General features: G+C 34.0%; 1 protein-coding gene and 1 pseudogene across 1 annotated transcript; both read right to left on the minus strand.

The window, feature by feature from the left end:
• Positions 1-2,390: 2,390 nt before the first annotated feature.
• LOC113750941 lies at positions 2,391-2,500 on the minus strand (annotated as a pseudogene).
• Positions 2,501-5,520: 3,020 nt separating this feature from the next.
• LOC113749193 (N-glycosylase/DNA lyase OGG1) lies at positions 5,521-10,534 on the minus strand. The gene is made up of 4 exons (XM_027292871.1): positions 9,810-10,534; positions 7,435-7,645; positions 6,485-6,731; positions 5,521-5,876 (listed from the first exon to the last, which is right to left on the minus strand). The coding sequence occupies exons 1-4, from the start codon at positions 10,493-10,495 to the stop codon at positions 5,848-5,850; spliced, it is 1,173 nt and encodes a 390-aa protein (XP_027148672.1). The 5' UTR covers positions 10,496-10,534; the 3' UTR covers positions 5,521-5,847.
• Between the last annotated feature and the right edge of the window lie 5,692 nt (positions 10,535-16,226).

The following is a 16,226-nucleotide window of genomic DNA, read 5'->3' on the forward strand; positions in this document are numbered from 1 at the left end:
ACTACCTAGTTTGTACAGAAACCAAAATCTACTCGAATCAAGCTAAAATGAAATACAAAATCCCTTCACAAAATGGCTGAAAATCAGCCCTTTTTTGCGAAAATTCTGCAACAAGTCTTTCTTCCTTTTCTCTCCGTTTCTCTCTCTTTTTGCTGTTTTTCTTTTCCCTCCACCGCTCTCCCTTGTTCCTTCTCTTTAGGGCTGCGTTTATGAGCCTTTTATAGGCACAAAATACCTCCCAAACCCTTGCTTCAATGGTGCAATGAAATGGGTTTACGGATCCTATAAATGTTGGGAGGATCCGAATTCCTGCAAAATAATTCGAGCTTAAATCCAAGTAATGCAAATGCTACAAGTTCACTAATGAAGGACTTATCTGGCCTCCCAAGCAAGTTTTACGCAGGATAGAGATATAATTTTGGATGTCCCCATGGATAAATCGATCAGAATAAAAAGTAGCGTTATTACGAAGATCAAGTTTCACTACATGCCGAGTGTTCCTGCCACAGTCAATTCCTTCCTATAAACAACAATCTTCTCTAATTCAGGATGCCGAACGATTTGATTTGTCAACTAGACCTCTCTTAAATTCGAGAAGAGCTTTTTGCTCGCTCTCAGAGCAGCTTACATTTGAATATGCTCTTACGTAGAAACCAAAACCAATCCTGCCTGCCAAAAAAAAAATCATAACATAATGAATGGAGTAAATCTGATCATATTGTTACCAACTAACAGACTCGTATGTCAAAGATTTTTTTTTTTTTACTTTTCTTTTTTGGTTTCTTTAATAATTAATGCTTTCACACAATATTCATGAGAAGTTTTGAGTGCGTTGGGCAAAAATCACAAAACCTCTACTTTTAGGTCCAATGTTGAGTGGGAAACGTAGTTCAAAAGTTGCAAGACTAACATCTATTGAAAGAGACAAAAAGAGCAAAATAACCCAGGAAACTCTAGAGAGAGTAAAGGGGGTTCATCCCCCTAACCTACATCCAATAAGTAGCTTAAATTCCTACTGGTGGCCACTGGATCAGGGCCAGTGGTTGCTCTTGTTCCTAACTCCCTTTCAAACCAATTCATGGGTTGCAAAACATATTCTTTTGAATTATAGGAATCATTAATGGCAAAACTATACGAGCACGGGTTTAGCCGATCCAGTCCTTTACGTAAGCGGGTGGGGTGTCCTGCGCTCACAACAAGAATAAACAAAGGAGAGGAGGGGATTTTATCCCCCATCGTATCTCCAATGCTCAAGCCAAAGATAGGGAAGTGGGAAGAAGGCTTAGGAATAGAGTAACGAGATGATTAGAAAATTATCTGTTACCTCAAATGTCCGGAGAAAAGGGAGTATTTATAGGCAAAATTGTATATTATACCTTGTAGGTCAAGTTGTCTTTATGATCGTAGATAAGTTATAAATCAGCTATAGATATGTCAAATAGACTCTGTTGGTGTCAACGTCAGGCAACACAGGTCACATCAACCACATTAAAATGAGAATGCTCTTTAACTGAGACTTCTCGAACTATATATCACTATCCTAACGAGTAAGATTCAACACGATTTGAATTCCTAATCTCTACAAAACGGATATCGAATCCCACAATAACCTTTCTTGTTGAATTAAACGTAGGCTGTTGTAAATGTCAATTTAAATACCCTTCAACAAACTTTTCTTTTTAATCCCAATTGTTTGAGTTCTATGGCATTGAAATTCAAAAATAGTTGAGTTTGACTAGTTCACCAAAAAGATTTTGTTGTCTATCCTAGTTCAAAGTAATTCTGCATACAATAGAAAGAATCAGAACAATTAATCATTATTGAATTTTTCCTTTTTTGATTAGAATATAATTGGAAAGAAAATCTAAATCACCAATCGAACTCGTTCTTTTAATATAATGTAGATCTAAATAGCTATAGATGTAGATATAAATATAGATCGTGTCTATTGCATAAATAGGAAAATAGTATCATATACCTTCATCAGCCATCACTAAAGAAAATGATATGGTGCTTAAGAGATCTACCATTTTGGTAGCATGATTTCCCAAAGAATCGTTTTCCTACCTGATAATGAACCCTTTAAGGTCAGCCAGTTTCGTTTACCACAGACAACAATCTATTTGCAAGCCGCAGAAGTGCTTCTCAAATTTAGACTGGTTCTGGTTTCAACTCCATTAAAAGGTAAATTTAAGAATTAGTTCATTTTCCCAGCTAAATGTGTTCCATGGTTCATTTAGCATACTTTTCAAAGTTCATATCTAGTTGATCAAGAGAACTTCACAATCAAAAAGTCACGAGATGTCAATATGGCATAATAGAGTTATTGCCAATCACATTTTCTTTTTCTTTTATGAGAATATTACATGCCAAACTACACGAAGAATTGACAACTTGTTATCCATTCCTTGATTTGTGCGTGTTATCCTTGCGCAGGGGCAAGAGGCCATGCCAATCTTCTCTGTATCGTTCCAATTTTTTCGGATGTCCACGAAGGGACCAACTTGTTCAAACTAGGAGTGTAAGCTCCATAAGGAGGCCTATCATTCTTCAACAGGTTGATATATTATTATTACAATTGACACAGCACCATGCATTTGAAGCTGTCATGCTGCAGTTGAATACTGCAGATTGAGAACGAGTACCAAAATGTAGAGAAAGCTTTTAGAGACAAAGGTCCACCTAATGCCCGATGGGCTGCAGCCACAGCTGTAGGACATCAAATTGGCTCGCATGGGAAATGTGCAAGCAAGATGATGCACCTGATCCAGATGTAATCACTTCTCTAAAATCAGTAGGATATCAACTATATGAATATCCTCGAGAAATTTTTCAGTAAGACAATCTCAGCTAGTCTATATTAATGATGCATTTCTAAACAACACGAACATTTAATGTATGGCTTGACAAATTTTTAACGTGTGAAGCATGAGTATTCTTTTCATGAATGCATCATCTTTTCACACAGTATTAAGAGGGATGCAAAAGGGCTACTGTTGCAGTTCCACTGCCTCTGCAAAATGAACAAGCTCAGGCTTTCAAAATTTGCAGATAAAACACGATAAGGGGAGGAAATGTCGAGTGACATTAATAGGGTCTAATTCGCCCAACACACCATCAATCTGGACAGATTTGGACAAGTCTGTAAGAAATCAAACCATAAGGGTCAGTGTATAGATGCATAGATGATTGAGTGTAACAAGATATCCTGAGAATTAGTTTTCTGTTTTGGCTTGAAGTTATCAAGTCTATGGATCAGCACAAGACATTACACTCAATGCTTTAATCATACCAAGGAAGAACAGAAGCTTTATAAACTAGTACGGGGTGAGAGACAGAAACAATCTCACAAGACTTCCACCCCTCCACCATCTTGAAGGAGTGATATGTAAACCATTTCACCTGATTTACGATGAAAATCCATTTTATCTCATCCATAACGATATGGAATGAAAATCCATTTTATCTCGTCCACTTAATTTAGATATACTATTAATCAATTATAGCTCATAGTACCAAAAGTTTGATGTAACATGGTTGGTTGTGTTAGTTGTGCTCTAGGGTTATGGAGGTACCAATATTGGCAGAACAGCATCATAATACATAATCACAATATTTTTTTTTTGTAAGCATAATCACAATTTATTATGATCAAGCTCCTATTGATGAATATGGTAGGCAATCCAATCTCACGGTATAATTAGATTCCAGTAACAAGCAAAACTTATGGACACCTCAAGGAGTAACATGCAGCAATAAAGCTATCCTCACATACAATACTCTCTAGATAACAACCATAGCACCATTAGGTTAGCAATAAGAAAGATTAGCAACTTCATTTTTTTTCAGATGGCGGTTATCTCATTTTCCATATTGAGCTTTCTCTGAAGCTAGCAACCATGACAGTACCTGGTTATGCATTTCAACTCTCCCGCTAAGGGGAAATAAATGGAAGAATAAAATCAACAATATATTCATCAGATGTTAAATACACCACAATACTGATCAACTTAATTGACACAGGCCAACATATGCAATGCAGAGTCACTGTGCAGCTTTCCTTGTGAACAAGGACAATGCAACATAACTGGTGGTGCGGTTCCAAAATCCTCCGTATGAACTACCTCAAACATCAATTTAGAGCTTTTATTTTTACCTGATTACAAGACCGTAGCATTCAACACCACCCAGGCAAGTTTTGGAGCTTTTAATTTTATCATTTGGAAATGTCACAAAACATCTTAACTGCAAAAAAAAAGGCTTCACTAGATGAATGTATCTTTGGTCTAAACATTGTGCAGAGCACTTTCACCTATTTCCCGACCTTGTTTAATTGCAGAAGGAAGCAATAGTGGAAGTAAAAACTTATTCACTATGATTAGGTTTCCCATTTCCTCCCCATATACAGATAAAAGGTATTCCATATTGTATAAAAGGAAAGTCTTACTGCCATTGCACCATCACAAAGGAATTAATCATAGTAAGTGAAAACTTTGGATCAGGTAACAAGAAATCAATTGTACCAGTGATGAAGTTTGACTCAGTAGACCAGTAGAGTGAAATCATAGATTCCCATATGTGAAGATACCCACTAAGATAAAACCCATTATTAGAGCACAATATTGATCTTTAAATCTATTTACAAAATATAAGATCATTCTGTAAAGAAAAGTCCATTATCTAAAAGTTCAAAGCTTCAATGCACCTTTTATGATCTTATCGCATGTCAAAAAATAATACTAACAGTTCAAATCCTTCTCTCTTTTTTTTTTTCTCTCATCCATGTTTTCTTGAAACACATATAGTTTGAGTTGTACGTGATTTGAAAGAAATTCATTTGATTGGAAACAACAAATTATGTTTGATGTTCCTTTAGCAGTAAACCTTGGCCGCATGGGTAAAGGTGAAGCATGGATCAATGGCCAGAGTTAATGTAGGTATTGGGTCTCATTCCTTGCAGCTGATAGCTCTCCATACCAGACCTGGTATTTTGTTACTATATATCTTTATACTTATCTTTAAACTTTAAAGCTATTTCTGTGTACTGATCTAGATTAGAAGGAAATATAGACACAAAATGTTGTTGCACCAACTGCAAAAGCCTCCGCAATACTAAAGTAATGCAAATCATGGGATTCAATTTCATCTTCCCAAAAAAAATAAAAATAATAATAACTGTGTATTGCACTCCGCAATGTAGGGAACTTAAATAAGTAGTATAGTGCACCCAAAAAGTTTTACTAAGATGTCAAAAAGGGAAAGTTTTGTGGCTACATTTAACATTTTTTGAGATGCATAAAGAGCAAAAACTTATCTAAGAGTGTAAAACATGAAAGGTTTGAATAATTGTAATCTCATTCATTACCTTTAGGGAATCTTTCAGTGCTTTGAACATTTACCATGAACCAATTTGATCATCACATATGCTAATCAAATTAGCAAGAAGTCTCTATTGCTATTATCTCTGATGTTGAATAATATGCACTATCAATGAAAACATACGGAAAAAACCCACACCACTTTGTAGAACTTGTAATCATTTCCTCAAGAGTAAATATTTAAACACAACATTTAGTCGAATTGGGTAATTAGGAGGATGATTATCAGTCCCTCAAATTGGAACATCAGTGTAAAAATTGAAACTTAAAATAGCATATCAGTCATTAGAGGAACAATGTTTATATGAAGTAGATGCTTAAAGAATACTTGTCGCGAGTTGTTCTTGGGTAATCATCAATCTCAGTCCAATAATAATACTCTTCAAATAGAATCTACCTCTCCTTCAGATGTGATAGCTGTAGAATCTAATAGATACCAACAGAGTGTTTTGAACAGACAGATATGGTGCTACTCTTGCCTCGCTGTTGCTACATTACCTGCAATAGAACAATGAGGATAAATCCTGTCAGAAACGTTTGATGCTTTTTAGTGGCTTACCCTACAAAGAACTAGTGACTAGCAATATCAGTGCCACAGTTATGTAACATTTTATTTTCATTCATAATAGCTTAACTCTTCTTTTAGGAAAAGTGTCTTCCAAGTATTCTTTATGGTCCTTATCTTTTTCTTAACCGCACAATAAAGATGAAGAGCAACAAAAGAAATTCACAGATGCTGCATCTCCAAATGCACATACATGCAGAGTGAAAAAAAATCATGCTTGATGAGCAGTTCAGCAGAAAACAAACAAGAAAGTCACCTTTGTACCAAAAAACAGAAAGAAAAGAAACAATTGATCAGAAGAATAACGCACTAAAGAGAAACAACAGTAGCCGAAAGATAGGAAATTGTGCCTCCAATTACTGCTACAATATCTGCAATTAAAAATCTCAGACTATCATACAGCAAACAGGTCTCCAGATTCCATCTGTTTGACATTCACTTCAGCTAATTTTGCACATGCAGGAAATTGTTTCCTTGAAGAATAACTCCACCCCTTATGAATAAAAAAAATGAAGAACAATATTTTCATTTCCATCCATACTTCTACTTCTGGCATTGTGCGCCCCCTTTTTCCTTTCTTTTGACTTGGCAGGCTTAACTTTTTCAGCATCGCAAAACCTTGAAGGCAGGATTGCTTTCTGTGAAGGTAACTCAGCAATAAAAAGTAGAGTTTGGGCCCAGCCAGCATATTTCCCATATTTGCACACAAAAGCATCTGCCACGCGGCTGCAAAGTTTTGGTGTAAAACGGGTGCCTGAAAGCTCAGGGATGAGGTATTGCGTTGCAATCTTTCTCAACCCATATTAGAAGGATATTCTAGTTAGCAGTTTATAGAAATCAAAATCTTAAGAAATAGAGGTAAAATGCATGCCATATGTATACCAATAAGGTAAGTTCTATATATGACCAGGTAATCTTCGTTGGGTGTATCACTTTCATAAGATGCAACACCTTTTTCCATGCAGAAGAATAAAAGTAAATTGACAAGGTGTAATGCCATACAACCTTGAGTCCATTTTCTAGTATTTTTTCTACAACAGTAATAACCTGCCCTTTCCTTGTTTTAGCTAAACAATTTATTACCCTGAGAACAGCAAGAGCTTTTACCAAACTATCAACTAGGATTTTTACTTCCTCAATGCCTCTTTCTATTTTTTTTTTTTTCCTTTTTTATCCTGGTTTGGAGTTGGAGGGGAGGGTGTTGGGAGTGTTCCACCTTTAATATCTCTGAAATACATTCAAGCGAAAATCAGCCAAGAATCAGTTCAAAGAAAAGTTATGTACTTGAGCAGTGACCGGTATCTATAAACTGGAGTCAAAAACCTCAAAAATGTTTACTATAGGTTACAAGAAAGGTGGGATAATACATAAGCTTTTCTCCTTGTCAAACAAGCCTCTGAGGACTGGAGAACATCAAATGTCAAAGATCCTCATCATAGCAGTTTATTATGGGAAATGTACATCTTCAAAGATCAATTTTCAGGGGCTAACCTGCCACACATGCGTATCAACAGGAATAGCATGGTGTTGATCTAGAGAGAAGAGTGCTATGCAGGCAGCCACCTTGGGACCAACTCCAGGTAACGAAGCAAGAGCATCAACAGCCTCTTCAAGATTTAGTTTACGAAGAGCAGCAAGCCATTGCAGACCACCGCTGGGTTTTGATTGCAAAGCCTCTACGGTACCTATAATGTACTTTGCCCTATTCATGTTTTGACAATGAAAATATGGTTAAATATCTGCAGCATTTGAAATAAAAGATCAAATGTACAAAGATTCAAGTACCTTCAATAAAGTATAATCCTGCAAATAAAGTAGTAGTAGGAGAATGATTTGCATGACCTTGGAGAACATTTTATTTGATTGAGATTATTCAGAAAAATAAGAAGACTTGGGTTGGCAGATATTAGATGTAACTATCTTCTTGCAAGGGACTAGCTTCCTAACTGCAGAGTTTATTATTGTCTCCCAATGTATGTTTTCTCATTAATAATATATGCTTAAGATGTTTGTCATATAAATGTTTCCAGAGCATGACCATTTATCTCTTTAAAGGATAGAAGTTTCTTTTTGTTAGTGGAGTTGATTTGGGAATTTATGGAATTCTCCACCTCAAATTTTAATTTAGTGCAGAACTTGAGAATTTATTAGAGATTCATGAATCATGTAAGAGCTTCCTTATCAGGCAAGGGACGTAACTTCTAAACCTGCCCCTAACTGCAATAGCTGCCCATCACTTGGTTTGTTAGGTCACTAGATTAAGATACTTATTGACTAAAAGCAGCATCTGTGAATTCCTTAACCTAGGTAAATAAACATTTACTACGTGGATATTTGATATCAAAGAGAGTAAAGCTTGCTACAATTGTCATCTAAGTGCAAGCTTGGAGAGAGTTTGAGAAAGAGAAGATTTAGAAAATTAACACACAAGAATACAGTTCAGGTAAAGCATGATCTGATGAGTGTACAAAAGAATCCAGCATGTTAGCATAAGGAAGAAAGAAAAATTTTTCAAATCTTGTTTACTTTGTGTGGACAGGTAACTTTGACATTCCAGGATAAAAAACTACATCATAGAAAGATTCTGATCCTTAATGCTGGCATCATGCTATACTCTTTACTATGCATAATCTGATTGATTCAACAAAAAAACTAAGAAGTCTAAACTAATTAATCCTTCTTTTTAAATGCTAAAATAGCTAAAATCAAGTTGTTATAGGTAAGATACTCTGTTTAATCAGGACAAAGTCAACCCATATTTAAGCGAACCTTAAAATCATTTAGTAATTTGTGCATATCTATGAAATTAAAATTGCGCAAAACTACATTTAGCCATCACTAAACTATCTACAACAGATTAAGCTAAACCACAATCAGACCAAAGACCTTTTCAGAGAGATGGGGCTCCCTAACTGGTACAGGTAGAACAAACTTCAGTTAAACCAGTCAGTAAGATCATCCCTTTTCCACTGATAAATTCACAAGGTCTGCCTTCCATAGCAAATTAAAACTGTCATACTCGCTAACTTTTGAATCTGCTGTCAAATCCCGGACTAGTGAATTGCAATTCTATTGTACCGTAATTGGTCCATTAATCTTTGCGGCGTTTTATAAGCGAGCCGGATTATAAGATGTACTAAGAAAAAGAGAAAATTGAACCCAGACACATCCTTTCCTGACAACCTAAGCCTACTACCGGATCCCTGTTCCCATTTGCATCACTAAGACAAATCAGCTTACACTTTACAGAAAAAATAGCTAAGAATAAAGAATTTAACTGACCACAACCACGTATAAAATCAATTTATCCTTATTTTTGTAGCATGTTTCTATGTTTCTGTCATACTCATCATTACTACTACAATTTTTTTCAAGCCATCCAGGAAATTAGATTCTTGCAAAGATTAGCAGATCGTTCATTGATTACTTTGACTGACTCCATATTTTTCACATTTATTCCTATTTCACTTCCAACTTTAGATTTGCTTATGTTTTCACATTCACTCCTATACACATCAAAATTTAGATTTGCTTTTTAGGCTATAATGCCTATCTTATCAACCAACATTCATGGAGCCTTTTGCCTCAGCTCCACTAATTTCCCCCATAACATAATCACAATTCTCATACAGGGGTTCAGACTAAAACAAGAAATTGCCACTTGATGCCAAATACAAAAAGAGCAATTCAATCACCATTAAAAGCACACATATGCTGGCTTCAATTGCACAATTAGTACTCAGAAGTCCCAAAATTTCTCTACTGAACAAATCAATTTCTAATTCTAATCGTACAATAAAATGAAAAATCTTACATTTTGCAGAAGGTTACAGTATAAATAACAGAATATGATCCAAGAATCCAACCTGTAGCCAAAACCGGCCTCTCTGAGCTCTGTTTCAGAAACCATAGCCAACCGATTAATCTCCGGAAACTCGTGAAAATCATACCCTCCAACATTCCCCAAATACTTCCCCAAAGAAGACAAAAAATTAACCATTTTAGTAATCCTCCCAATATTATTATTCGATGAACAAAGAAACTGAATTAAACACTCAAGAGGTTCCTGTCTAAGCACTCTGGCTCCCTCCAAATAGCTTGCCAGCGCACAAAACCGCAAATCAGACACCTTAAATTCCTCCCAAATTTCAGACAAAGAAATCCCCAAATTCAGAAAGTCAAAAAGCGCCAATCTTGCACTTTCCTCACACTCTGTATGATGAAAATGGTAACCCACATCACCATTCTCAAGCTGCTTCAGTGACACCAAGTGGGGCCCAATAACACCTGTGTATTGAAGTGGGCCAGTTTCTTTCCACCTGAATGTTTGGCCTGTGGGGAAAGTAAGAGGTAAATAAAGCTCTGATTTTCCAATACTCAATGGTACCCATTCCCCGCTGGCTTTTGTGGTGATTGCAGGGGAATTCTTGAGTATGTTTTTGGGTTTTTTGGAAGCGAATATGGAGTTCAGTTTGACGGGGAAATGGGGAGATTGATGTGGAGATGATGGAGGGGTTGATGATGCAGGTTGGCTTGATGTTTTTCTCTTCATAATTCGGAGTTTTGTTAGTGATGCCACAAATTGATTGCTTTGAAGCATTGTTTTGAAGCTGAAGAGAAGGGGAAAAGATGTCAAGGTGCCATTTGGCTAGCATATTTTCAGGGTTAATAACACTTTACCACCCTGAACTTAGTGAGTAGTCACACTTTACCCCTCCAATCTTAAATGTGTGCACTTTACCGCCCTATGAAAACTAGTCAAGGTTAGAAATATTGAAAAAAAAAAAGTGAGTGCAATAGCATTATTGCCCTTTTATTTATGAAATTATCTATAACTCATTGTTATTTATTTCCTCTCATTGTTAAAAAGTATGCATCTTCTCTATCTTATCAACTATATAACAATACTTGAAAAAAGCTAAAAAAAGTTTATATTTAGTTTAGATCCTTAAGATTTTTTATGTTGGATTAATATTCACTTTTATATATGTTTTGTTCAATTTATTATACTTAAGTCAAATAAAAATAATAAATAACACAATATTAAAATAAACATATAATTACCAAATTTCTTTTCCAAAAAAAGGTAATAGTACTAAAAAAGTAGTTTTTTTACTATTTTAGTTTATGTGAACTTTTAGGCTAATACTATTTTCATTTTTTGTTGATATATTTAGAGCTTACTATTATTGCCTTTTCTTTTTAAAAATGAAATTTGATTTAGTTTCCATTTTCCTTCTCTAATTTTAAAAATAAGGCATATCAGCCATTTGATTAAGAATTTAATATTGGACTAATTTGATAAATAAAAATAATAAAAACTACTTTAAAATGAGTTTAGCATTACCCTTGATGGGAAAATTTGGCAGTTGTATTCATTTTTACTATTGTCTTATTTATCCATTTTGTTTGAGTTAAAGTCTAATATATTGAACAAAACATATATAAATGTGAACATTAATCCAACAGAAAAAATTTCAAAGATATAAACTAAATATTAATCATTTTTAATTTTTCTTAGTTTGATATTCTATATAGTTGATATGATTGAGAAGCTATAAATATTTTAGCAATGAAAGGAAATGATACTAAGTTATGTATGAGTTCATGAATAAAAAGGTAATAATGTCATTGCACTCAATTTTTTTTTTTTTTTGGTATTCCTAACTCTGACTAATTCTTACGGAGCTAAAATGTATATTTTAAGGTTGAGAGGGGGAAAGTGCGACTACTTCCTTAGTTCAGGAGGACAAAGTGTTATTAACCCCATTTTCTACTATTTAAATAATCAATACAAGTACAAAACATTATTGGTCAATACATCAATCATCATCTTGTTGGAATTTGAGGCAAGAAGGAGTGTCCCTCTACAATTTTATCTTAGGATACAAAGCTCCTAATATTTATTCATCCATAAGGACTTGCAAATTATATCAGTATAATTTAGTTGGTTAAAGAAAGGGTTAATTGCAAAACACCCACCTCAACTATCTCTATTTTGTAACTTGCCCCTGAACTACCAATTGCAATAATGTATCACCTCCTACTCTCAAATTTTGGCAGATTACTCAAACCAAATTGAACAAGAGTTGGAATGACAAATTTATCTAAATCAAAGAAATCAAGTAGCCAAAAATCCACTTATTTTGCAGATGTTAAGCCGACCACTGCAATCTAAACCAGGCATATTAATAGCTTTTCCTTCGAATATAAAATTACTTTTTTATGTATTCCAGCTTGTAGCTCTCTATTTCCTTTTGACTCAGGACTCTGTCTCTAACTCCAAATCACCAGCTAGCTTTAGTTCTAAATTACTACTATAAGGTTTCCTATTTTGTAGTCAGTAGTAATTTTCATGGAATAGCATTACACTTATGAACATAACTACAACGACTCAGGTGTTGCAATCTTGCAAAATCTCTAAATCAAGGGCAAACTTCACCAATTTGGCTTTTTGTCAAAGCAAGGTGGCTTTTGTCTTGCTATTTTCGTTGAAACCTTGGAGAATATTCATCTTAATCATCAAGTATTGGATCTCGAATTTGCCCCATAAATTTGATTTCCTCAACCCTTTATTTTTCCTTCCTTATAATGGACTTAGAGATGGCTTAGCTCAAAAACCCACGCAAAGAAAAGGGAAGGGAAAAAAAAGGCCAATTGGATTTGATAAAGAAGCATTCATCTTTTTTATTTTTAATTAATTAAATGAATTAACTCCTTGACTCAACCAAGTTGTCGATGGCAATAATAATCTCTACATTGTGATTAAATCTGCCAAATGAATCTGATGCAATTGTTGTTATTACATGGGTCTATGGTAATGGTGATACATGGGAATAACAACAATAGGAGAAGAATAGGGGAAGTTTGGCAGTGGAACTACCCTTGCTCTTGTCCATGCATGATGATTCTTGATTGTCTATAAAATTCCCATGAGGATGTGCCAAAAAGATTTTTGAAGAAAAATATTATTAAAGAGAAAAGAAGATTAATTTGGCAACCACAATGACAATGATTTTGACAGTGTAGGGAAGGAGAAGATGAAAAAAGAAAAGGAACACAAAGGTATTCTAGGAAATGTAGTTATTTAGGGGACAATACAGTCTTTTTGTCCAAAAAAAATTGCTAAATTGACCTGATTTGAATGTTTTACCATAAATTGAAAGCATAAGTCACTGGATTGTTGCAATTAATGGTATAGGGTGTAATTGATGGTATAGGGGGCAAGTTACTAGGATAGTTGAAAGGCATATTTTGCATTTAACCTTAAAGAAAAATCTAAAACCAATGAACAAAAAAAAAGTATCTAAAGCCAACAAATGGATGTTACCAATGACATTGTATAATTTAGTTGGTTAAAAAAAAAAGTGCAAATGACCTAAATCATCCTTCCAATCTTTTTACCAATTTAGGTTATAGTTCTCTATCTCTAAAATAGAACAATATAGTCCTCCAATTAAGATTTTTTTTTTTTTTTTTGCTTAATTGGTTCCTATATAACGAACTAATCAAAAAATTCAAACCTCACTACTACTATTGAACACTTAATGCAGGGTAGATTCATCGAATCAAGTAGGGTAGATTTTTCAAAAGAAAACTGAACCCTTTCTCTTAAAAGTTAGCTGAAAAATCTTCCAACCCTAGAAGAAGAATAGTGACTGATTCTTCATCCTCGATCTATGCCATGAAAACGAGAGTGCATAGTCGATTTTGTTGAAATTTTTTCACATCAATCTCGGTCTTTTTTGCCAATCAATCGAGCAAAAAGATTGTGACATAAAGTAAGGCATAGAGATTTGCATACAAATGAAGTGATGAGTGGATCTTTTTCAAAATTGGAGGGCCAATAAAATCATATATTGCTATTGTAGTGAGGTTGTTTGGATAGTAATTAGTAATCTTGTAAAAGTCTTTCCTTTGCAAAAATTTTATGGTTGCCCTAAATATGAAATAATGTCACTGATTTTATGGTTATCAAAGAAGATTTCATAAAAATAGAGGTAGTATATGATGGAATATCTAATTGAATGGGGTATTTAATTTTTTTGAAAGACAAGACAAAGAAGTTTACAGCTACTTCAAATGGTAAAGTCATTCTAGAACCTTATAAATGCAAAAAATAGAATAGTAATAGTTGAACTGGAATGATATAAAGGTAAAATAAAAAGTTTCTATTGCTTGTTATTCACTTATTTAGTTTAGCCTTTTGAAATGCCCTATAGATTTGCTTGCTTTTTGGTGATGATGATATTTAAGTCAGTGTGCATCTCCTATGTGAAGTCTCCAATGCTAATCATATTCAATGTCAAGTAACTCATATATATATTTCTTGGTAGGATAAGTGGTTGTAACATATTTTAGCTTCAATAATCTACTATAACTATGTTTAGGTCCCATTGTTTTCACAAGATAGAACTCACAATGTTTGGACTTTCAAGTCAGGATAAACCACTTGCAATATGGTTGTTGATAAACTGCCATCATTCGAATTTTGTCATTTTTTTTAAATAATACATCTCTATCTCCATTTGAAGTTTTCAATTGCCTTCTTAAAATTAGATTCGCAAGTGAATTTTTGTCCAGCAGTCAATTTTGGATTGTACATGTCACAAGTAGCCTAATTTTTTAAAAATTTTATAAAACTTTCTAACATGTATTTTCTCATTCTCTTAATCTTCTTTACTTATATATATATATATATAATTCAACCAATATTTCGAAGCCATCCACCTAAAAGAAAATCTCATCCCCTTGTCTTACTATAAGATGGAAGGTGAAATAAAAGCTACAATAAGTAAAAAGAATTTTCAACCTCTGTCAATCAACATGAATCTCCACAAAACAAGACTATCAAAGTTTGATTACCTGAAGCTAGACCAAAGTTAGTGATTTTGTAATTTATCCTACAACATTTTCTAAAACCCTGTGGTAGATTTCATTCAATCAGGCAACAAGTTTTCTTAAAAATGTAGGCAACAATGGATTAAGTAATGTACTACTCCTTGTCTTCTAGAAATCTTTAACTCAATGGTGAAGTACACTTGTACAATTTTGTGAAGACATTGTAGTCATGTACAAAGCATCTCTCCAAAATAGTCTTGGTGCTTTCCTGCGTTTGCTGTTTTTCTTTTAAGCCCTTGAACTGTTAACCATTTTGTTTCAGGAAAATTTCATCATTGATCCTTTTACGGATGTTGAAACATAGACTAAGTTACAATAGGAACATGTCTTAAAAATTCCATGTACATATTGCTTGCTGGAAGACACTATTACTACGGGATGGTCAGCAAGTCTTTTTACTTTTCAATTATAAGACTAATGTCTTTTATTGGCTTAATTATTATAGTAATGGGATGAAATTATCTTTTCTCACATTGTTTCCTGTTGAAGCCTGAAGTTTCCAAAAGTCAATGGTTACATGGATACACTTTTCATTTGTGGGTAAGGTTGACCTGAGTATGTCTTTTGTATTTGAAAGTTTCCCTGCAAAATTAGAGTTTCTTTTAGAAATTATTTACAAAAGTACCATGTATGTACTTGTCTTGTATGTTTGGGAGTTTGGAATCTAATCCATACCTGAGTTGGTGATCGGGTCATGGAAATCCGGATGCTGAGGCTGAGTTCGATGTGGCCGATCCTTTTGGTGAGGATAAATATTACATAAAACTAAGAATTAAAATTTCTTCTAAACAATGTCGTGAAAGTTATTAGATTTATTCCAACTCGTCAAAATCATTCTTCACTAATAAGGCTCTTCAACTGATCAAAATTATATTTAGAAAAGTTATCATCAATTTTAATTTTTTTATCCGCATCAATCAAGTTTGAATACCTCATCTAATTATAAATGGTTTTAGAATCTTTCTATCATTCATTTGATATTTGCTATTCAACCATTTTATTATTTTCTATCAAAGTCATCAATGTCACCAATGTTAAAATGCCAAATTTTTTGTAAACATCCTCACCATCATCATTATCATTAAATTCAAAATCACGATCATGAACTGAAGCATTTTCATTCTCATTATCAACTTTAGCACATAGATAAATTAGTTTCTCATTTTTATTTTCAGCAAGGACACCGCTAAGGGTTAACCAAATATCAAAATCTAGCAAAATATTACTAGGTCCTACTCCATCTTCTTGACTACCTAATTGCCTAATATGAAAATCAGAATGAGCAAATACTTTAACCTCACTATATATAAAGCCTACTGCTAGTCACGTCACTGATATTATTCTCGTTTTCCAAATTACTAAGTTGATAATTGGAACCTCCA

Source organism: Coffea eugenioides, chromosome 10 (genome assembly GCF_003713205.1).
Source record: "Coffea eugenioides isolate CCC68of chromosome 10, Ceug_1.0, whole genome shotgun sequence".
Taxonomy (NCBI): Eukaryota; Viridiplantae; Streptophyta; class Magnoliopsida; order Gentianales; family Rubiaceae; genus Coffea; species Coffea eugenioides.

Bases quoted from the DNA above. Each gene is read 5' to 3' on its own strand.
- LOC113749193 (XM_027292871.1), bottom strand. From the start codon at position 10,495: ATGAAGAGAAAAACATCAAGCCAACCTGCATCATCAACCCCTCCATCA. The intron at 7,646-9,809 runs GTTGGATTCTTG...AAACATGAATAG, and splicing joins GAGGCCGGTTTTGGCTACAG to GGCAAAGTACATTATAGGTA. The intron at 6,732-7,434 runs GTTAGCCCCTGA...GGGTTGAGAAAG, and splicing joins TTGATACGCATGTGTGGCAG to ATTGCAACGCAATACCTCAT.